The sequence below is a fragment of the Bos taurus genome, chromosome 3 (assembly GCF_002263795.3).
Source record: "Bos taurus isolate L1 Dominette 01449 registration number 42190680 breed Hereford chromosome 3, ARS-UCD2.0, whole genome shotgun sequence".
NCBI classification, from domain to species: domain Eukaryota; kingdom Metazoa; phylum Chordata; class Mammalia; order Artiodactyla; family Bovidae; genus Bos; species Bos taurus.
In genome coordinates, this window is record NC_037330.1 from 92,128,494 (window position 1) to 92,151,836 (window position 23,343).

Below are 23,343 nucleotides of genomic sequence, written 5' to 3' on the forward strand. Positions count from 1 at the left end.
ATTTGGCCAACAAAGGTCCATCTAGTCAAAGCTATGATTTTTCCAGTAGTCATGTATGGATGTGAGAGTTGGACCATTGAGCATTGAAGAACTGATGCTTTCAAACTGTGGTTCTGGAGAAGACTCTTGAGAGTCCCTTGGACAGCAAGGAGATCAAACCAGTCAATCCTAAAGGAAATCAACCCTGAATATTCATTGGAAGTACTCATGCTGAAACTGAAGCTCCAATACTTTGGCCACCTGACGTGAAGAGCTGACTCACTGGAAAAGATCCCGATCCTGGGAAAGACTGAGGGCAAAAAGAGAAGAGGGCGGCAGAGGATGAGATGGTTAGATGGGACCACCAACTCAGTATACATGAATGTGAGCAAGCACCAGGAGATGTTGAAGGACAGAGAAGCCCGGTGTACTGCAGACCATGGATGTCGCAGAGTCAGACACAACTTAGCAACAACATCAGGCTCCTGAATCTTGGTAGTGTTTTCTCCCATTCTCTGCAATGTGTGTCTCACTAAGGTTACTTGTATACTTGCTATTTCTTGCTCATCTGTTTCAATTAGCTGATGGGTTTAGTACAATAGATATGTTTGATATTCTGCAAGATACCTAGTTGGTACAGGTCTTTCAAGACTAGATTGTACGACAACATGAGAGTTAACAGCCCTGGAGCAAGACTGTAAATATATACTTTTGTCTGTTCCAAGTGAATATGGAGTCTGAGCTTTCTTTCTGATATGGAAAGAAAAGAAAAATATTCACTACATCAGTGGCTACATACTATGTACTGGAGAACATATTAATGTACTCCAGGAAAGACACCACATCTGCCATTAAAACTACCACTTGGCTGATCTTGCTCTGGTTCCCTGTCACCTTCCAAGGTACATCTGATTTTTGTAGGGGACAGACCAGTGAATTAAATAGAGAGATAAAGGGAACACTATTCCTGCAACATTTAGGTCTTTAAGGATGGCATTAATCTTTGCCATTCCCTGATTACCAGTGAGGTTGAGCATTTTCTAATATGTTTATTGGCTTATTTCCTCTTCTTTGAATTCTTGTAATTTGTAATTGTTTACTTTTAAAAAAATGGTTGCTCTATCTTAGTCATCCCTGTGATCCTCAGACTTGGCACATGAGAACTCAACAAATATGCACTGAATCAAAGGTTTTTCTCTCTTTTTCGGCCGTGCTGCCTGACTTGTAGGATCTTAGTTCCCCAACCAGGGATCGAACCTGAGCCTTCAGCAGTGGAAGTGTTGAGTCCTAATGGGAAATTCCCTAAATCAAAGATTTTAACAAGATGAAAAAGTAGCATTTGATTGGACATCCTGGTCATCTGGGATCTTGAAACCAACCTCCTTAACTTATGGGTAAGCCTATTCCTGACAGCAATTGTATCATTTTGGTTGATTTAAAAAGAAAATACAAAGTCATCCAATCAAATCATCTCTCTTCTGAAACCGAGGCAGCATCACCAAACTAATCGAAGCTCCAAAGCCTTGTTTTCTGGATGGACTCCCTTTGATAGCAATAATGGGCAGTAACAAACTGAGCCCTCAGCCCATCTGGCTGTGATAAACACATCCAAAACACATTACAAATCTCAGAGTGAGGCTCTGAGGCCTGAGGCTGCAGCAAAAGAAAACCAAGGCTGACAGGCACAAGTTTAAAACCCTGATATTTTATAAATGAAAAAAGGCCAGCTGCCTGTTCCTTCACCACTGAACACGGTAAATGAATTATCTGAGCTTCCTGCCATTTTTCAAACCTGGGACTCTCAGATATCATTAGAGTGTATCATCAACTCTAAACTTCATTTGTCCAAAAAAAAAAAATCTCTAATTTACTGAATCTCTAGTGTTTCTTTCCTTTGCCTTAAATTGTTGTTGTTTTTAAATCATTAAGTTTTTTTCTTATGTATCTGTTTATACAGGAATGTCTTTATCTTTTTAAAACACACATCTTATTAGGTCTCTCACTTCCTCAGAAACTTCTCATGCCTTCCCATGATCTGAAGGCCAAAGTCCAAACTCCTTCACAAGGCCTCCAGGGCCCTATCTACTTTTTTTTGCCCAATTTCTCTCCATTCCTAAGACCCTTAAGCTTCTACCACCCATTTTATTGCCTTTACTGAAAGAAGCCATGCACTTTATACCTCTGTGCTTTTGCACACATACTGACCCCTCTGCTAAGAACTCCGTGTGAAGACTTCCTTTCCCTTCAGTTCAGTTCGGTTCAGTTCAGTCGCTCAGTCATGTCTGACTCTGCGTTAGAATGGTGTTAATCACCACTTTCTCCACTTCCTCAACATTGTACATAAATATCTACAGTAAGCACTTAATATGCTATACTGTAATTATTTTCCTATGTGTTTGTCTCTCCACCAGACTAAGAATTCCTGAAAAGTAGAAACTGTATCTTCATTACTGCAGTTTCCCCAGTGCCAGTCTAGTCCCTGGAACAGAGGAGGTGGGCAACATTTGTTTATTGAGTGAATGAACAGACAAGCTCCCTACTCCAAAGACCAGGACCTCCAATTTAACAACCACAAGAAAAGGATCAATAAGCTGCTGGAGCAGATTCTAAGAGTATTTACTCACCCAAATTTTCTCCAGCAACTGAACACACTCAGAAGACATACTCATGCCTAGACTTACGGGCAACTCAGAGGTCCCAAGAACTTCTCTCACCCCATTTCACAACCTGACCCTTTCATTTTTAAGAGGCTGGAGCTCAGAGGTGCTTCTTAGTGGGTGGGCAAGCTTGGATGGATGTCGGCAGGCTTCCCTTCGGCAAGCACTCAGAATAGCTCCATTAGTGTTCATGGAAATTCTGCACGTGCATCAAGGAGAAAACAGCCACAAATAACACAGCCTGCTTTCCAAATCTCCAAAGCACATCTCTGCAATCATTTTACTTTCCAACTATCACCACCAAAGCCTTTCAGCCATAGAGCGATTTGTCTTCAACTTACTCTGGGCTCCTAAGTTAGCAGAACCCTTTGGCTGTTTATAAATGAAGCTTCCTACTTCCGGTCTCTCTCCCTGCTCCAGCTTCTCTTCTACACAGCCACTTATCCAAAATACTAACCAGTTCCTGCATGGCATCAGTCCAAGTACCTTCACCTGATGCTCAAAAGACCCTTCAAACTTGATCCTGGAAATCTAGGGGTTGACACTTGGGAGACAGGGATGGGCTGAAGATACAAACTGGATTGCCATCAGCATGTAAAAGACGCTTGAAACCATAAGCGTGGATGAAATCAACCAGGGAAGCTATATATAGGCAAATCACCTGAGTTTTGAGGCTTAGATCTGCTATTCACTATCCGTGTGACCTTAAGTAAGTTATGAAACTACTGTGAGCCTTACTTTTCTCATCTTTAATTGGGTATTTTTAAAAATGTCCAGCACAGTGCTGAGCAATTATTATTCAATTTCCCATAGTTACTAGCAGTGGGAAACTGAACAAGATACTTCTTCTTGGTAAGCCTCAGGGTCTCATCTGTAGCTCCCGCTAGGTATCCACAAGGCACCATGGAATGGGTGCTCAGCAAATGACTGCCAAATAAAAGAAGAAATCTAAAAAAACTGAAACAAAACTTAGTAATAAAATAGATGAGATGATTCAACAGGCTTTTTTAAACTGTATAAAGATCAATGTAAATGCTAATAAATTATCTTAGGAAAAGGATCTAGCACTTAGAAGGTAGACAATGTTAGGCCCTTTCTTTCTGTCCTTGCTTTAAAAAACAAACAAACAAAAAAGTTTCTAAAATAAACAAATCTCTGATAAGCTTAATCCACTATAACAGCAAAAATATAAACACAAGTACATATAAAATCATACAAATACATTCAACATCATTACATTGGCATATTTCATTTTGCTAGACTTTTTTCTTCCCCATCTCCTATTTCCTTTCATGCCATCTTCTGGCTCCCCTCTCTTCCCTAAGGCAGCCAGTGGAAATAGTCTGATACATACCCTTTCATACACTGCTCATATAATCCTGTACAAAGACATATATTCATATATAGGATTCTTTTGCTTCCTTTTTATAAAACTGAATTCTTATTAAAGACATTTCTCTGTAAATTCTCGCCCCCACCCCCCTGCCCCCGCACTTAATACATCTTGGTCAATCCTTCAGGTCAATGGATGCAGAAGTCATACTTTCTTTTCAATGACTGACTACTCACTGTCAGTCTTCCTCCTCCCACAATAAAGCTGCACACAATGTCCTTACAAGGATTATGTTCTTTAGGAAACTTCTCTGCTGGGTCAGTGTACAGACGTTGTCTTAAATATGAGTAAATATTGGCAGATTATTTTCCAAGAGGGATGTGGTCATTCATATTCCCACCATCAGTGTAAAAAGGGACCATTTCACCACATCTTCAACAGAAGTTGGCATTTTAATTTTAAATGTTTTCCAGTTTTATTGGTGAAAATGGCATTGTATTGTTGCTTTATTCTTCACTTTCTTGAATATTTTTGAGGTTCCGCATAGCTTATTGTTTATTGTCATTTGTGATAAAGATCTTCGATGTACACAACTTACTATCAAGAATATCAGGAAAAAAACTGTGTATGAGAGAGAAAATGAGAGCGAGACGGTGTCCTTGCTTTTTTAATCTATCTCTTCCTTTTCTGGATTTTAAATTTCTCTTTTTGGCCCAAGCCCCAAGGCTAACAGGACCTTATAGTTCCCTGACCAGGGAATCTGGAACCCCTGCAATGGAAGCAGAGAGTCCTAACCACTGGACCAAACAGGAATTCCCCAAACTTCTTCCTTTCTACTGGCTCCTTCTTTTCAGATTACAAACATGCTCCAGTCTCCCCTAACCTAAAAAGTCTTTTTGGGGTCTCATTCTATCTCCCTAAATTCCTGCCTAATCATTCTTTATTTTCACCAACTATACTCTTTTCTCACCTCAAAACACTTTTCAATGAAAAAGCCATACCTTTGGTTTTAGGGGAAAAAAGCCCCAGTTTATTATTTTTTTAAAAAAAGCAAGTATCAGTTCCATAATTGTTTAAGCAAGCCTATATACAGGTATTTTGTTTTAAAAAAATATGTATATAATTTTTCTCTTACAGTAATTCATTTCAAGAGCAATTCCATTAGGTATCTTCTACAGAGCCCTAAACCGAGGCAGCCAGCATATTCAAATAAACTCCAAGGAGTGGGCACGCTTCAGGCCAGCTCCTCATTAGAAACCCCAGCATGGGGGCTATGGAGACCAGTGTGCGGAAGGTCTTCCAGGGAGAGCTGAAACGTTCAGATAAGTCAGTTCTGCAAAGAAGGGGTAGCTGGCGGGCTCCAGCAGGCTCACCCCTGGGGTAGCGCAAAGAGAACAGACGGGGGAGTTCTGAGAGGCACTGGCGCTATCTAAACTCGGGGGGATGGAACCGAGTGAGCAGCAGCGGTAATTGAGTTTCAGTTACCTGCAGGGTGGTGAAATAAAGCAGTAACTTCATCCGCCTGACGCGGGGGAAGTTTAGAGGTGTCCTTGGCATACTCACAGTGAAATCCGTCACCCTTTCACTGTGTTGGGCGATGGCAACCGTACTGCGCTTCCTAGTGACAGCGAGCACTCGTCCTGTTAGGCAGCCCCAGCGCACTCCAGCTAATGAAGCATTTCCTGCAGGCCTGTCTCCAGGGCTCTGCATCCTCTGTCTGAAGGAATGGCACCATGGGAAAATTTAGCACAGCCAGCATCAACCATCGCCCAAACTCAAAAGAATCTTTGAATGGCAGAGAGAGGCCCATTTTCCTTTCTGCCCAGCCCAGTGCTGGAACCACCCTCAGGTCACTTTTTGTGGGTCTGTACAAACGTGCCGACTGGCAGCATGCTGCTCTTCACCTGCTCCCGGATTTCAGCTCGATGCTTTAATGTGAAGACCAGGGCTCTCACCGTCCGCCGGTATGGCCCATTAATGAGGCGGGAGCAGAGATGAAACGTTTCCCGTTCAATATTTTCAACCAGTAGGTGATCCATCTAAAAAAACAGAAAAATTATCAAATTAGGGCCTTGCATTGCATAAAGATTAAAAGCAAGAGAGGCTGGAGCACTTTGCTCAGAGGCCTCCATTAATCAACTGAAATTCAAGGACATCTACTTCCTGTCACAAGAGAAACAGGAAGAGCAAATTAATTCCACCCTGGCAATTAAGGAACAAGGCCATGTGCTTTGTGACAGGGACCTCATTCACAACCCCTGCCGGGTGGTAATATTTGCCATTATAACAGGAAACTGGCTTGAACCAAGCAATGGGTTCTGGGCTCTGGGCCCTGTACTTTACCAACCAGGAAACGAAGACCAAGGATAATAAATCAGTGTAAGAGTATACTTTTTGTTTGTTTGTTTGAAAGTGCTTTTTAACCCCTTATAGCATTTTTAAACACTGGGTCTGGATCCTAAATGTGTGTTAAGCAGTTTATAAATCACTTTTCACATTTAACACTTAACAACTCCTATTATCTCATTTTACAAATGAGGAAACAGGTTCAAAGGTAAAGAAATGCTCCAGATTTTACAACTATTAAGAGAAGTTGGGACTCTGACTCGAACACTCATGTTTCTTCCCTTTTACCATACTCACTGCCCCCATAGCCTCCTGAGGGACCATGTGAGTTTGGAGAGACCCTGACAGGGTCAGCTAAGCAGAAAAGGACCGAGAGGATAGGATCTGTGGCTATGCTGGGGTGTGCGCCTCAGGTCCAAGCCCTCCTGAAGCCACAGGCCTGATCAAAGAAGGATAGGTCTGGGACTTTGTCCACATGCTCCAGATGTAGGCCAGACTGGGCTGCTGGTTGGGGACCCCCTCACTCCTTCCTTTCCAGGCGCATCGCTCACTCTTTGCCTCCCTGGTCCTGACTCCAGCCTAGCCTGAGCATGCTCAGTTGCTTTCACACACCTCTACACCTCTGCACAGGTACTTGCTCTCTCAGCAAGACACAATGTCCCAGGAAACGCATTCCTATTTGTATGTGTAGCTAAAATACAAAAAGCAAAAAAGCTAATCCTAGTTTAAAGGACTACAAGTTCTTCTCAGGGCTGCCATAATGTCCTGAGCTCCCCGTAGTCATTTTCACAACAGAATGGTGTTGTCTTCCCTGAGAATGAATTCCTTGAAAACAGGAAACAAATTTCTCTCTCGTTAGCTTTTTTTTCCTTCACTCTTTCCCTCCTACCCAACCATATATTCAGATACTTACTCAGCACTTACTATGTGCTTGGGCTGAGAAAAGAGCAGTGAACAATGTCAATACAGCTCTTGACTTCACAGAGAGCATGGGCCAGCTGGAGACAGACAGGAGCAGACCCTGGCAGTGTAGCGAGGGCTGGGAGAGGGAACAGAAGCAAGTTCTGGGGCACTGAGATACAGCAAAGGGACCCAGCCCAGGAAAGAGTGAGCACTTGACGTGAGACCTGGAGAAAGAGTAGGATCAGGCCAGGTGACGTGGCCATTTGCTTGGTGATAAATTCAGTGAGCTGTACATATATGTACTGTACTTATACTTTAAAAAGGACAAGTTTAAGAAAAAAATGCACCAAAAATTAAAAAAGGATTATCTGACATTTGATAAAAAGTGTCCTAACAAAAAAGAGAGACCAACAGACCAAAATGAATGAAGAATCCTGGAAGAAATGAGACCCAAGCAGGGGAGCAGAATAGGACTGAGAGACAGAGAGAGAGAAGATGAATATCCAGGCCCAGACGTCTGCTTAGATGTAACAGACGAAAGCCGTTCAGGGAGGTTTGTGGTCCTGATGACTGACTGATCATCTCCAAGGAGGGTGCTGGAGTGAGTTGGCTTGGCGCCACAGCTCTCTAAAACCCAGATTCCTCGAGCGTTCATGGCCTCCTGGGTGGGCAATGAACTAGCCCCCAGCCTGAGGCAGCCCCCGAACCAGACTACTTTACAAGGTGGTAAGGGTGGCCGGCCGTCTGCCCAGCGTTTGTCCGGCAACATTTGCAAGAGAGGCTCCTCACCCCAATGTGGGGTTCCTCATCCCAGTGTGAGGGTGGTTACTTACCGACTGTTTAGAGATTCACTTGATATAACGGGCAAGAAAAAAGTCCGTTTTTTTCCTTCGTTTTGAGGGGAGTGGTTGTTCGGGGAAGAAGGGTACGTGCTCCTTTGCAAAAATAAATCATGGCCATTCCATTAAATTATAGTGTGTATATATATATATATAAAGAACCTGAGAGTACCTTGAAATTCACAGAACTGAATACTTATTCATACTTCATTCAACAAATAGCTATTGAGTTACCACTGAGTGTGGTCTGATTTAGATATTTGAGACACCCAAGCAGAAAAGACCTGACACCCTACCCTTAAGTCACACCCTAGAAAGGAGAGGTGCGTACACAGAAAACCATGGGGCAGGAGGACCGGAGCTATCCCAGTGATGTGATGGGAAGGAGAAGCAAGCAACTAACGATTCTCATGGATGCCTCTTGTTAAATGAAGGCCAGTCAGAATGAAGACATGAAGAAAAACATTCGTAATACTAAAATGTAAACCATAAAGGAAAGTGATTCATCATGTATCCTTGTGTATAGTGTGTTCACTGCACAAAGTGAAAAACGCCTCTTATAACGCCTTTGGATATTCCAAACCTACCCAAGCTAAGAGTCTTTCCCAGTGGGTCCTAACCTGGTAATTTAGGTAAGCCCCTTTGGGTGAAGCATTGAAGCTGAAGCTCCAATACTTAGGTCACCTGATGCAAAGAGCTGGCTCACTGGAAAAGACCCTGATGCTGGGAAAGACTGAAGGCAAGGAGAAGGGGACGACAGAGGATGAGATGGTTGGATGGCATCACTGACTTGATGGACATGAATTTGAGCAAACTCAGGGAGACAGTGAAGGACAGAGAAGCCTGGCGTGCTGTAGTTCATGGGACTGCAAAGAGTCAAACACGACTTAGCGACTGAACAACAATAACAACAACTTCAGGTGAAAGGACCAGAGTCTTACTAAGACCTTGAGAAAAAGGGACTTTGCTATGGGACACACGTACGAATGGGAACAAGAATGCTGTAAGGAACCTAGGGAGATTTATTTATGGGCCAAATCCTTTCTCTGTGTCTCTCATGATCTGCCTGATCTCTTTTTCACATATTTTTGCTCCTTTTCATTTACCTTACTATCAGTTCTAACTGCCTTATTCTCTCCTCCTGCTATACATCTCTATCCATAGCTTCTGCTTCCTGAAACTCCTCCAAGATTCCTTCTGTTTCAAAACTTCCGTTGTTGTTTCTTGGTATTTCCTAGGTCAGCTTCCTAGAGACAGAAAATCTGATTTGCCTTCCTTATATATTTGTACCTATGGGTTGAAAATGTGTTATTGAGTTGTCCAATCATGGACAAACTGGGAGAAGATATAAAACACATCTACCCCGAGCTGTCTTATGTCAAGGATTTTGGACTCAGAAGAAATGGGGCCATCATCAATTAGTGACGTCTGCCATGACTGTAAGCTTTTTAACAGCAAGGGAAGAAACTCTTCTTAGTGTGTTTATCTGAAGTGCAGAACTTCCCACACTGTATTATAACTTCTATTTGCCTGTTTCCCTCAGAAGATTGTGAGTGCCTCCAGGGCTGATACCATGCTAGATCCATTTCTAAATTCCCCATGCCTAGCATAGGTACTGGCACATATTAAGTGCTCAGTAAATATTTGTTAAATGAATTTCCTCTTTCCCCATGTATACCTCCCTCCTTTTCTGCTCTTTCAGTAAAATCCTATATATAGCAGATGAAATATGTTTCTATTTTATATGTATTTTCTAGTGAGCAAATTCCAACCATTCTAAGGCTAGTTCAACTGCTGTCTTTTCCATGGACTTTTCCCAGATTTCCCCATCAGATTTCACTGTTCTGTCTTTTGTGTGTTTACACCTCTTCCTAGTACCACTATTTCAGACAGATTTCATCTTGCCTCATATTATTTGCAGGCTCTTAGTCAGGAGACAGTAAACTTTCTTAGGATAAGGACTGCAGTTCATCTATGTTCGCATTCTCCGCTGGCACCAGTAGTAGCAGAACTAAACACTTGGGGAATTGAATATCCACTAAAGGAAACTTTGTATGAGTTTTCCAATAGCATGATTGAACTTGTACATATATACCCACACTCCTTTTTGACCATTTGAATACATTTATTAAAGAGCTGGTCAAAACCAGAGGTGCAGTCTGAGGCCATTAAGCAAAGAAAAAACTAACAGTCCCATATGGGGATGTACGCCTGACCTGGGTCTCATTAGCACCATCTGACAGCCAACTGGGCCAACCAGCCAGTGCTTCATAACTCTTAACGATAACAGGCTCACTTTGAGAATCAGATTTATTTTTTTTAATGGCATAATAGGAAAATGATCACAGGCCGTGAGGTAGGAAGGGGAGTGGATAATGAGGAAGGGGAAGTAAGAGAATGACACCACAGGGGACGTTCATATGAGGAAAGATCTAAAATGCAGGGAAGAACAAAGAAGATCTAGAAGGGAGAAAGTAAAGGGGAATGGAGCGTGGGTCTCAACAATGAGTTTTTATTCATCTACTCCATTATTCCAAGAACAAGGAAACAATCCACGAATCTGGAAAGTAAGATCTGTAGAGTAATAGAGAGATGCACATTGGGGCTGTGTGTATATATTCTTCATCTGTGGCTGTCACTACTTAGACCAAAACAAATATCATGGAAACATTACTTTCTATAAAAACGTAATAAGTAGATTTGAAAAAAAAACACATGCTAAAATCAAATTGCAAAAGCTTTTAAGTCACTGGGCCAATAACTTACCCAATGGTTTACTTCTGCCTGATAAAATACATTTATGGAGATCTGATGTCTGATATGAATGCACTCAGCATTATTTATTGTCAAAGACCAGATACTGGATTAGATGGTTCATTGATTTACCCTAACATGAAAATGTTTCAGATGATGATGGGTGTTAAGAGTTAACTTTAAAAAGTGTTTGTATTTATCTTTTCTGATGTATCAAACTATATATAAAAATACTATAAAGTGCTGTTTATGCAAGGAAAAGAGATTGACTTTCTTTGGCCAAGAAAGACAGTAAGATGCACGCTTCTAGTTTTTAAAATTTACTCTTTGTGAGCAAAACCATTCAACTATGCTTAATCTGATATTTTTTTCTAATTATATTGGAAAGCACTAACAAATGTATCACTTTTTTAACTTTGCTTTGTAACACTTGAGTGCTTACCACTTGATGTGCCATTTAAAGGATAATTAATGGATAAACTAAAAGGATAATTATTATGGAGTTTAATATAGCAGGCAAACTGCTCATTAATCCTTACAAGCATAGCTTCGTTATTATCATTTACTTAAAAAGATACCATAGGGAACTGGTATTTACCACCACATTAACTACATATTATATATCCACACTCTATGTTTCTGCAATAATTTTGGTTTATTTGAAAATAAACTTCTCTTAAAATATCAAATATCAAGTCTTGTTGGCTAATCAATGACTCTGGAAAATTAGACTTACGATCTTCGTATTTTTTTCTCTCTTCCAAGGGCTTAATGTTCATATTAATGCTTCTTTAGGAAAAGTTAAACAAACTTACAGTATATTAATTCACTGAACCATCAAATAGACAGTAAAAGTTAAAAACACAAAAAGTAGAGATAGATAAAATAATAGAAAACTATATACAAGATGATACTGATACCGATCAAGATTAAATATAACATAAAAATAAATAATTGTCAATTTTGTGCAGTGTCATTTAAATAATCAATAAAAATACTTTACGGAACAGCTAGCACATAACATAACAGACTCTTAATAAACCTGGGATAATCATAACTTGACCACAATTCTTTGAAAAAGCTATAATAATTTACCAACAGGAAATGCACCAAAATGTTAACAAGATTATGTCTGGATAGTAGGTTCAATGGTGACTTTATTTTTCCTTTCTATATTTTTCCATTTTCTATCATGTTTGTATTAAAAACTCAAAATTTTATTTTTAAATAAAGTAAACAATATACACAAATCCATTTGCCTTTCTTTTGTGGATGCATAATTGAGACAGAAAGGTTAAAATATTTTTTTAGAGAATATAGTGACAGATCTAGTCGAGTATTTAAATCAAACTTCTGAATTGCTTCTTTTTTGTTAATATTATTAAATCATTCTTTAAGGATACTTTATTAGGGGTACCTTGAGAGGAGGAAAAAATACCAATGTTATATGTCTGATTTTCCCAGAATACTAAGTGAATATAAGATTCATTTGATGATGATGATTGATATTATTGCTAATGAACAAAAATTTCTCTTCCAGCATTTGTACCTCTAACACCATCTAACTGCTGGTCCCAAAGATGATAGAGATTATGTCTAGTCAACTGATTATAAGCATTAGAACTAAAGGTAGAATGCGGACAAAAAATGTAGTAGTCTTTTCAAAAAACAGTTATTTATTGTGCCATTGATATTGCATAAGAGTCCATCTCAGAACTTTTGCTTCAGTGGGAAAGAATTTTACTTATTCATTTATTTTTGTTGAAGTATAGTTGATTTATAGTGCTGTGCCAGTTTCTGGAATATAGCAAAGTGATTCAATTATATGTATGTATATGTGCGTGTGTGTGTGTATATATTCTTTTCCGTTACTGTTTATTATAGGATATGGAATACAGTTGTCTGTGGTATACAGTAGGTCCTTGTTGTTTATCTATTTTGTATACAGTGGTTTGTTATCTGCTAATCCCAAACTCTAATTCATCCATCTCCTAATCTCTTTCCCCTTTGGTAATCATAAGTCTGTTTTCTATTTCTGCGGGTGTTTCTGTTTTATAAATAAGTTCATGTGTGTCATATTTTAGGTTCCATATATGAATGGTATCATATGGTATTTGTTACGGAAAGGATTTCAAAAATCGGAAAGAACCAACATTCATGAAGTGACTTCTAACCAATAGGCACTATACTATTCTTTTGTACATATAGTTCATTTAATCTTTCCAAAAATTTTAGGTAGTAGGAATTATAATCTTCATTTTACAGATTGAAAAATAAAGTCTTTGAAATGTTAAGAGACTTGCCTAAGGTGTCACAACCAGTACATACGTAAGCCAGTGTTTTAATCCATGTCTTGCTAGTTCCAATGCCTGCACTCCTTACATAACACTGTCTCCCAGAATGTTTACAAATCCAGAATCTTTAAAAAATAAAATTAGAATAGTTATGGTCCTAAAGAGAATGAAAGTTCATTGTGAAAATGTGAAGGTCATTTAACCAAGAATATCTAATAATCACATTCCAACCAAGACATTACCTCTAATTCCAAGGCTTCTGAGAGTAATTTCTGGGCATTTTTCCTAAATGTCTCAGTTTTGGCATCACTTCGGACTTCTATGGAAGGTCTATTGACATGTTTTTCTATGAAAGTTCTCCACTCAGTGTAAACTTCTCTGGCAAGACAAGCCACTTCTGAATCTGAGTGTTGACGCATCTTGTTCACAGTATGACCTGGAACAAGAGAACAGAAACCAAAGGAAACATTGTTCTGTCTTCTGAGAAGTGTAGGACTGGAAGGACTGATGTGTGGCCCTTAGCAAGTCATTCACATACCTAAGGATGTAGAGGCTCTTGTGCAAATGAAGACCTCTGTCTCAAAGGCTGAGCTAATGAGATAATCACTAGGGAAGAACCACTGGGTCAGCTAATGCAATAAGTCATAAAACAGAAGCATGATCAATAGATACTTAAAACGGAACAGCGAAGGTACCAACTCCTTAATCCAAAACTTGCAATGAAAGAAAATGAATTAAGCATTTATCTTGTCTTTTCAGTACATGTTATATTTTAGGACAACCAAACAGTCCCAGTTATTGATAAAATGTTCTTTATTCAGCTAATGAATATGGTAAAATTGACAGTATTTAAAGAAATTTTTGTGGCCCACAATGAAATAATTTATTTAGGTGACAATCAATAGTGGGTGAACACAGTCAATGAAAAATTGATGGGGAAATCTACAGTGGAAGGATGGGCTGTCATCACCTCCACTGATCAATCTCAGCGTCCTGAGTGGGATTATCAGACGGAGGCAGCACTTCACAGACCTACCTACAAAGTAGTCTTGCACTCTCTTTCTGAGGAAAAAATGAACCACAACCCAACTAACTCATCATTCAAAGCTAACCTCCAGTTAAAACAAAATACGTGAGCCAGAGGAGTAAGTTAAATTATAGCACAAGAGACAAATCCAGAATGTGAGGCATTCTGCAGGACAACAGACTGGTTTCTTCAACTGTCAATGACATTTTTTTATAAAAGGCAGTAAGGTTATAGATTGATAAAGATTAAAAGAGTTTTTGAGTTCAAACTATCAAATGTGATGTGCAATCCAAATCCTGAATGGAATAAGCCAATCAAAATACACTTGGAGATAAACAAGGAATATGCATATACACTGGTTATTAAATTATGCCAAGGACTACTGTTGATTTTGTTAAGTATGATAATAGCATTGTGGCTATGTAAGAAAACGTATTTTTTTAGAGATGCATACTGAATGAAGTATGAACTAAAATGACCAAAGGTCTGAGATTTTGCTTTAGAATACTTCAGTAACAGCACAAAAACACAGGAAGGGGAAAGATAAAGTGAATAGGACCAAATTTTAATAGTAGGTGTTCTTTGGAAGGAATGATGCTAAAGCTGAAACTCCAGTACTTTGGCCACCTCATGCGAAGAGTTGACTCATTGGAAAAGACTCTGATGCCGGGAGGGATTGGGGGCAGGAGGAGAAGGGGACGACAGAGGATGAGATGGCTGGATGGCATTACCAACTCGATGGACGTGAGTTTGAGTGAACTCCGGGAGTTGGTGATGGACAGGCAGGCCTGGCATGCTGCAATTCATGGGGTGGCAAAGAGTCGGACACGACTGAGCGACTGAACTGAACTGGACTGGATGAATCAAATATAGGTGAAAGGCCTATGTGAGTCTGTATTCTTGTCTTTATTTTTGTGACTGTCTGAGATTTTCATTATAAAAATGGAAAAAGAGGGAAAAGGTCGAAAACTACCATAGCAAAAATACTTAGATAGAAGTAAACACATAGAAAAGCCAAAAAAAAAATCAAGTAAGTACTTAGAATTAAAAAGTGTAAGAATATCAAGGTAGGTGTATTTTTTAAAAAATCAATAGCTTTTTTATGTTAGCCATAAACAGAATATAATAGAGGGAAAGTCATGCTTAAACTAGTGAAAACCATAAACCACTTAGCAGCACATTAACAAGAGGGGGCCGCATGTGCCCGTGCTTGCTGTTTGTGTATGTGCCTGTCTCCTTCGTAGCTCTGGAACCACTCCTAAGCGCCACCTCCATCACCACGGCCGTTACCGCAGGGCATGTCGCCTCCAGATGACTCCAGCAGCCTGCTGGCCTGTCAGCTGAAGTTTGGAACCCTGAATGCCATCTTCCACACTGCAGCCAGAGTGACCTTTATTTAACTTTATTATTTTCTCTTTCAGGGATATTTTTTCTAAAACATTAATCTGACCATTACACTCCCCCACTTAAATCTTTCAATCCCATACCCAAATTCTTCTCTCTTGTCACACAAGGACCTTCACAATCCGCCACCCTCCCGTCTCCCTCCCAGTTTTGTTTCCAGCTGTCAGCCTGCTGTCGTGTGATATTCTAGCTACTGCAGTTCCTACTGCTACTGCTGCTAAGTCACTTCAGTTGTGTCCGACTCTGTGTGACCCCATAGACAGCTGCCCACCAGGCTCCCCCATCCCTGGGATTTTCCAGGCAGAGTACTGGAGTGGGGTGCCATTGCCTTCTCCGCTGCAGTTCCTAAGACACTTCAATAATTTTCTCATCTCTTTACTTTTGAACATATACTCCAAAGAGCATTTTGTCTGCCTAGAGTATGTTTTCTTCTTTCTTCATCTGGTTAACTTCTATTCTGCTCTAGTTCAGGAGTCCTCTCATCCTTGAAGTCTTAATAACCCCCCATCTTGGTTGGTAACTCTCCTCTGTGATTCCTTAGCATCTTATGCTTCTGTTCATCACAATAACTATTATAATTAGTTGTAATTATCTGATCAGTTATCTCTCTTGCCACCAAAGTGAGCTCCTTGAGGGCATGAGCTGTGACACATTCATCTTTGTATCTCCAGCAGAAAACACAGTGGCAGGAAGTAGGGGTCAGGAGAATGGGTGTATGGTAAATGTTGAGGAATGAGAAACCCGTATGAAGAAATACATATGCCTTTACTAAAATATGCAACAGAAAATCTGAATGAAAGAGGAACATATATCATATTATATGATGGAAAGACTAGTACAGAGATGTCAATATAAAAATTAATTTGTAGTTTTAATGTAACTATGATAAAAAACATCAGTAGGCCACTTTTATTAGAATACATCCAAACAGCTTTACACTCATTTTATTAATTTTTTATTTTATATCTGAGTAGTAGGCCTCTTGAGAAACCTGTATGCAGGTCAGGAAGCAACAGTTAGAACTGGACAAGGAACAACAGACTGGTTCCAAATAGAAAAGGAGTACGTCAAGGCTGTATATTGTCACCCTGCTTATTTAACTTATATACAGAGTATATCATGAGAAATGCTGGGCTGGAGGAAGCACAAGCTGGAATCAAGACTGCTGGGAGAAATATCAATAACCTCAGATATGCAGATGACACCACCCTTATGACAGAAAGTGAAGAACTAAAGAGCCTCTTGATGGAGGTGAAAGAGGAGAGTGAAAAAGTTGGCTTAAAGCTCAAAATTCAGAAAACTAAGATCACGGCATCTGGTCCCATCACTTCATGGCAAATAGATGGGGAAACAGTGGAAACAGTGGCTGACTTTATTTTTTGGGGCTCAAAATCACTGCAGATGGTGACTGCAGCCATGAAATCAAAAGATGCTTACTCCTTGGAAGGAAAGTTATGACCAACCTAGACAGCATATTGAAAAGCAGAGACATTACTTTGCCAACAAAGTCCAAAAGGTCCGTCTAGTCAAGGCTATAGTTGTTCCAGTAGTCATGTATGGATGTGAGAGTTGGACTATAAAGAAAGCTGAACGCAGAAGAATTGATGCTTTTGAACTGTGGTGTTGGAGAAGACTCTTGAGAGTCCCTTGGACTGCAAGGAGATCCAACCAGTCCATCCTAAAGGAGATCAGTCCTGAGTGTTCATTGGAAGGACTGATGTTGAAGCTGAAACTCCAATACTTTGGCCACCTGATGCAAAGAGCTGACTCATTTAAAAAGACCCTGATGCTGGGAAAGATTGAGGGCAGGAGGAGAAGGGGATGACAGAGGATGAGATGGTTGGATGGCATCACCGACTCAATGGACATGGGTTTGGGTAGACTCTGGGAGTTGGTGATGGACAGGGAGGCCTGGCGTGCTGTGGTTCATGGGGTCACAAAGAGTCGGACACGACTGAGTGACTGAACTGAACTGATAGCTGATTAACAATGCTGTAATAGTTTCAGAATTTTAGACTTATTTTAGAAAAACAAGAGTATAAAATACTATTTTGAAAAAGAGGAATTCTGAGGTATAATTAGACTTATAAGATACTAGAACATATTATAAAGCCACTAAAATTATATGGACTGGCACCAAAAAAACAGATCGATCGATCTACGAATTAAAAAAACGAAGCTCGGGAGCAAATCCTAGTGTACACAAAATTTAATATATAATAAAAGAGGAATCAATGAACAGAAGAAAATGGAGAATTCAAATTTGAGAAGATGGTCAAAACATTTAGAAAATTTCTCAGATCACGCCAACTGCACAGTTCAACACTCGCTGGATTTATTTACTTCCCACACGTCGACTGAAGGCCTACTCTTCGTATGAGGAACTACACTAGTCGTGTGGGGCTGAATGAGAAACCGTCCCTGCTTTAAAGGTTCTGTGAGTAGCATCCTGGAGGTGAGAACAAAATGTAACTTTTAAGGGAAGACAAGAGTCTTTAACTTGTGTCTACCCAATTATCTGTCAAGAATTTTTACCAAGTCTTTCTACTGCCCAGGGAAAGAAGTATATCAACACTCAGTACACAGAGGAAGGGGAAGGGGAGGAATGCGGAGCCCCTGTTAGAAATGGCTCAAGGTGCTTCCTAGCTGGCGATGCTTAGTGAAGTGCTTCTGAAACACATGGCATTTAAAAGTTGAAGTCAGTACTCAACACTTTTCTTTTCTGGGCAGAGTTCTCCATATCCTTGAGATTATTCATTCGGAAAACAATTTTTTTGTGCTGTTGGTCACTGTTGTGGATGCCAAAAATACCAAGATAAATGAGACACTGCAGGACCTCAAAGACCTAAATTCAGAGCATTTTATAATTTTATTTATTTTTGGCTGTGCTGGGTCTTCGTTGCTGTGTGGGCTTTTCTCTGGTTGCGGCAAGCAGGGGCTACTCTCTAGCTGTGGTGCACAGACTTCAGTAATTGCAGGAAGTGGGCTCAGTAGTTGCGGCTCCCAGGCTCTAGAGCACAGCTTCAATAGTTGTGGCGCATGGGCTCAGTTGTTCCACATTATGTGGAATCTTCCCAAATCGGGGACTGAACAGGGGGAATGATCCTGCATTGGCAGGCAGATTCTTTATTACTGAGCTTTCAGGGAAGCCCCAGGGCATTTTAATACTTATATTGAGCACCCACTAACTGCCTGGTGCTGTAGATACACATGAGTGAGACACAAACTCTGGAATTAAACCTACACACAGCCCTGCCAATGTGTGCAAATTAGATTCATGTATAAACATATTCATTACAGTACTGTGTACAGCAGCAACAAGCTAAAAACAACCTACAAGCTCACCATTAAGGGTCCAATTTGTTAAATGAAAGGAGTACATCAAGGCTATATATTGTCAGCCTGCTTATTTAACTTACATGCAGAGTTATATCATGAGAAATTCCAGGCTGCATAAAGCACAAGGTGGAATCAAGATTGCCAGGAGAAATATCAATAACCTCAGATATGCATACGGCACTATCCTTATGTCAGAAAGTGAACAGCCTCTTGATGAAGGTGAAAGAGAAGAGTTAAAAAGCTGGCTTAAAACTCAACATTCAAAAAAACTAAGATCATGGCATCCAGTCCCATCACTTCATGGCAAATAGATGGGGAAACAATGGAAACAGTGAGACTTGATTTTCTTGGGTTCCAAAATCACTGTAGATGGTAACTGCAGCCATGAAATTAAAAGACCCTTGATGCTTGGAGGAAAAGCTATGGCAAACCTTGACAGCATATTAAAAAGCAGAGACATTACTTTGCCAACAAAGGACTGCATAGTCAAAGCTATGGTTTTTCCAGTAGTCATGTATGGATGTGAGAGTTAGACCATAAAGAAGGCTAAGTGCTGAAGAATTGATGCTTTTGAACTGTTGTGTTGGAGAAGACTTTTGAGTCTCTCGGACTGCAAAGAGATCACATCAGTCAATCCTAAAGGAAATCAATCCTGAATATTCTTTGGAAGGACTGATGCTGATGCTCCAATACTTTGGCCACCTGATGGGAAGAGCTGACTTAGTAAAAAAGACCCTGATGCTGGGAAAGACTGAAGGCAGGAGGAGAAGGGGACGACAGAGAACAAGATGGTTAGATGGCATCATCGACTCAATGGACATGCATTTGAGCAAGCTCCAGGAGATGGTGATGGACAGGGAGGCCTGGTGTGCTGCAGTCCATGGGGTCACCAAGAGTCAGACATGACTGAGCGATTGAACAATGAATACTTTGCAGCCACTAAAGACTGCAATCGCTCTATATGTAGTAACGTGGAAAGATGATTACTTTATTCAGGTTCTCAGAAGAGCCTGCATAGTATAAGTCAATATTTATTTTTAAAATTACATTTGTATACACACACACACATACACATATAAATACATATATTTGCTCACATGCAGAGAAAGAGTCTAAAAAATTCTGTAAAGAAATTATTTACGAGGGTCTCTTCTAAGTAGTGGGACTGTGTGTATCTATGCAGTTCAACTCAAAATCTCATGGGTTGGCTCAACCTGTAAGGAATCCTAAAAAAGCTGGTAAATGGTATACTGTAGGTGCATTTGAGTGTCTTTGGAATAGAGATCTTTCCCTTCATGTGTTCCCCACCTTATCCTTTTCTCTTCCCAAGAAAGGCACTGTTGATCCAGCTTTCTCCTTGAGAAATGAAGATGCAGAAGTCCCTCAAAAAGAGAGTGCTTCTACTTGTCCACTGGACCTTTTTATCGTGATGTTACTTTATCACTCTGTGGCATCTGGCACTGCTGCCTTCTTCCTTCTGAAATATTCTCTTCCACCGCTTTTTGAGGTACCACCTGTTAATGGTTCTCCTCTTCCTTCTCCATCTCTTCTGCTGGTTATGTGCCTTGCCAAACCTTTAATTACCAGTGCAGCCTAGCTGGGGCATTGTCCTTGGCCTCTTCTCTTCTTTCTTCAACTGTTTTTCCTGAGTAATCTTACCCGCTTCTGGGGCCCAACTACCATCTGCAAGCAGATGACTTCCAAAGGCTCTCACTGAGCTCAAGACCCATGTATCCAGCCCCTGCTGGACAGCTCTACTTGCTTATTTTGCAAGCCACCTCTAGCTCAGCATTTCTAAAATGGAAAGTGGAACTCATCACTTCCCCCTCAGTCCCTCCTCCTGTATTTCATGGCAGTGCTACTCACTCATCGTTTTTATCTCCTTAACATTTCTTCTAACTTTTCCTTTTTCTCACTTCCCGCTTTAGTCTCACTGCTGCCCTGATTCAGGTCCTCATCACGTCTTCACCGGTCTACTGCAATGACTTACTAACCAATCTTTGTCCCCAGACTGGCTTTCTCCGATTCATCCTCCATATTAAAGTTAATTAACCTTTTAAAAACACAATTTGATCACATCATTCCCTTACTGGAAGCCCTTCAGTGGCTTTCTCCTCTGTCTTCAAATTAATTTCTCAGTATAGATTCAAGCCCTCAATGCCCTGGAACCTCTTTGGCCATATCTCTTACCATGTCTCTCTCTTTCTTCAGTCTCAACCTTCCTACATCTTGCCCCCCAGGGACAAAGTTCTAGTCATAGAGAACAGTTTGCATGCCCTTGTTTGGGGTCAGGCTGTCTGGCCTTCTTAAATTTCTGTACCTTAGCTCACAGTTTCCTCTGCCTAGAAAGGTTAAATGCTCATTTTTACCTCTAAGCTTGATGTAAACATCTTGGGGGCAGAACTCCACACCTTACTCCTTACTCCAAGATACATTCCCAGCTCCCAGCACAGTGCCTACCACAAATCATTCAAGAAATGTTTGCTGAACTGAATCAGTTATATTAAAAAAAAAAAAAAAGTTTACATTTGGCTTTCAAATTGGCTTTGTAGTAACATCTGAATATGGATACAGCTGATTGGGAAAATCACACAATTGCAAACAAAATAATGGAACTATACTCTAAAGTACTGAATGAAAAGGTTCTAATTCTTACCCACTGCTAAGAATGCTTCTTGTTTACTACTCCAAATTTTATAGGAATTATCTCATTTTTTAATAACTAAAAAATGAATTAAATACTATTGTTATATCTCTTTTTACAAGTGAGAAACTGAAGCTCAGCAAAGCAATCTGCCCTGGCCTCACAGCTAGTAAGCGTGGAAGCCAGAATCTGAGCACAGCTGCCTGACCCTAGAGTCTGCACACTTAACCCAACACCCTGTCCTCCTCAGTCATTAGGGACTGGCATATAGGGAGTGTTCAATAAAGCTCTGTTGAGATAATGTTGTTCACCTTCTTGATATTCCCAAATCAGAAGAGCACAGGTCCTGAGAGGTGGCCAGATGGCAGAAAACGTGGGCTCTCAGGCCAGGACAAGTGATCACTGCTCCTGGCCCGCAGGGGGCAGTATACTCCACAGTGTCCCCCACTGCAGCCCCACCCAGCCTGGTCAGAAGGCTCTCCCAACACCAGGCAAACACTCCAAGCAGGGCAGGTCTAAGGAGAATGGGGGGTGCAAGATTTGCCAGTAACAGGGTGACAAAGGGAGGAGTGTCAGCAGGGAAGGCATTCAGTCTGGGGCAGGAAGAGAAGAGAGGAGGCCTAAGGAACCGCCTTCTATAAAACACAAGGCACAGTGAAACTTTAGATCAGAAAATGAATTTCGCGATAAGAATAATGACAGTTAGCCACTGCACTGAACACTCTACACTTAAGTCAATGAACTCTCAGAACAACCCTATGAGGTAGGTGCTATGATACCCTGTTTGACAGGTAAAGAACCTGAGGAACTAAGAGTTTAAGGAACTTGCACAGGACACAGCAAATAAGCAGCAAGGCCAAGTTTCAAATGTAGGCAGTCTGGCTCCAGGGCGCAAGTATTAAACCTATACTGTTGCCTCCAGTGATCATATAGTCCTACCTCCTCCTGATTCAGATGAAAAAATGAGGCTCCATGACCTTTCCCCAAGGTCACAAGTTGGTCAGTAGCTACATCAAGGAAGTTAATGATCTGCAAAAAGTCATTATTTGCTCCATGAAGTTTATGTTTTAAAGCAAGCAGTGCCACTGGCTGGTCTTATGATCTAGGTCAAGTCCCCTGGGTTGGAGAGTATGGGGTTTCTGCATCCCAGCACATTGTTAAGAAAAACTCCCTGCAGGAAGTGGTCTTTTGCTCATTTAACAAACATTATCAAATACTTAGTTAAGTACCAGACCCTGTGCTAGAACTTGGGATAGAATGTTGAACAAGACATAGCCCTTTATTCAAGGAGCTCCACAGAGGTCTAAGCACAGGAGAAGACATCTAAACAAAAACAAATGCAGCCAAGTGTCACAGGTTCTCAGACAGTGTTGAAACGGGAACCCAAAGGAGAGTCAAAAGGACAGAGAAGTCAATCTGGCTGGCAAATGGGCCAGGGAATACCATGCAAGAGGCAATTCTTGTCCTAAGTCTTGACAAGCAGTGGAGTGAACAAGAGCAGAGAAGCTGAAAGAGCAGTGTAATTGGAGCGCTGTGATAGGCAAAATGATGTTCCCAAAGATATCCATGCCCTAAACCTCAGAACCTATGAATATGTTGCCTTACAAGGAAAAAGGCGTGATTAAAGTCAAGGACCCCAAAATGAAGAGATGAGTCTGGATTACCTAGGTGGGGCCAATCTAATCACATAAGTTCTTAGAGGCAGAAGAGTGGGTCAGAGACATGAGGTGTGAGAAAAATCCAACCCACCATTACCAGCTTTGGAGATGGAGGAAGGGAATCACAAGCCACAGAAAGCAGGCGGCTTCTAGAAACTGGAAAAGG

At 40.7% G+C, this 23,343-nt stretch overlaps 1 protein-coding gene across 5 annotated transcripts in view; it reads right to left on the reverse strand.

Moving 5' to 3' along the window:
- Positions 1 to 4,971: 4,971 nt before the first annotated feature.
- The window catches only part of TCEANC2 (transcription elongation factor A N-terminal and central domain containing 2), a 45,870-nt gene continuing 27,498 nt past the window's right edge, over positions 4,972 to 23,343 (reverse strand). For all 5 annotated transcript variants that reach the window (XM_059884791.1, XM_005204597.5, XM_005204598.5 and 2 more), the window contains 2 exon segments: positions 13,348 to 13,541; positions 4,972 to 6,008 (listed from right to left, as the gene is read on the reverse strand). In XM_059884791.1, the coding sequence (XP_059740774.1) occupies positions 5,820 to 6,008; positions 13,348 to 13,541 (383 nt within the window). In that variant the 3' untranslated portion in view covers positions 4,972 to 5,819.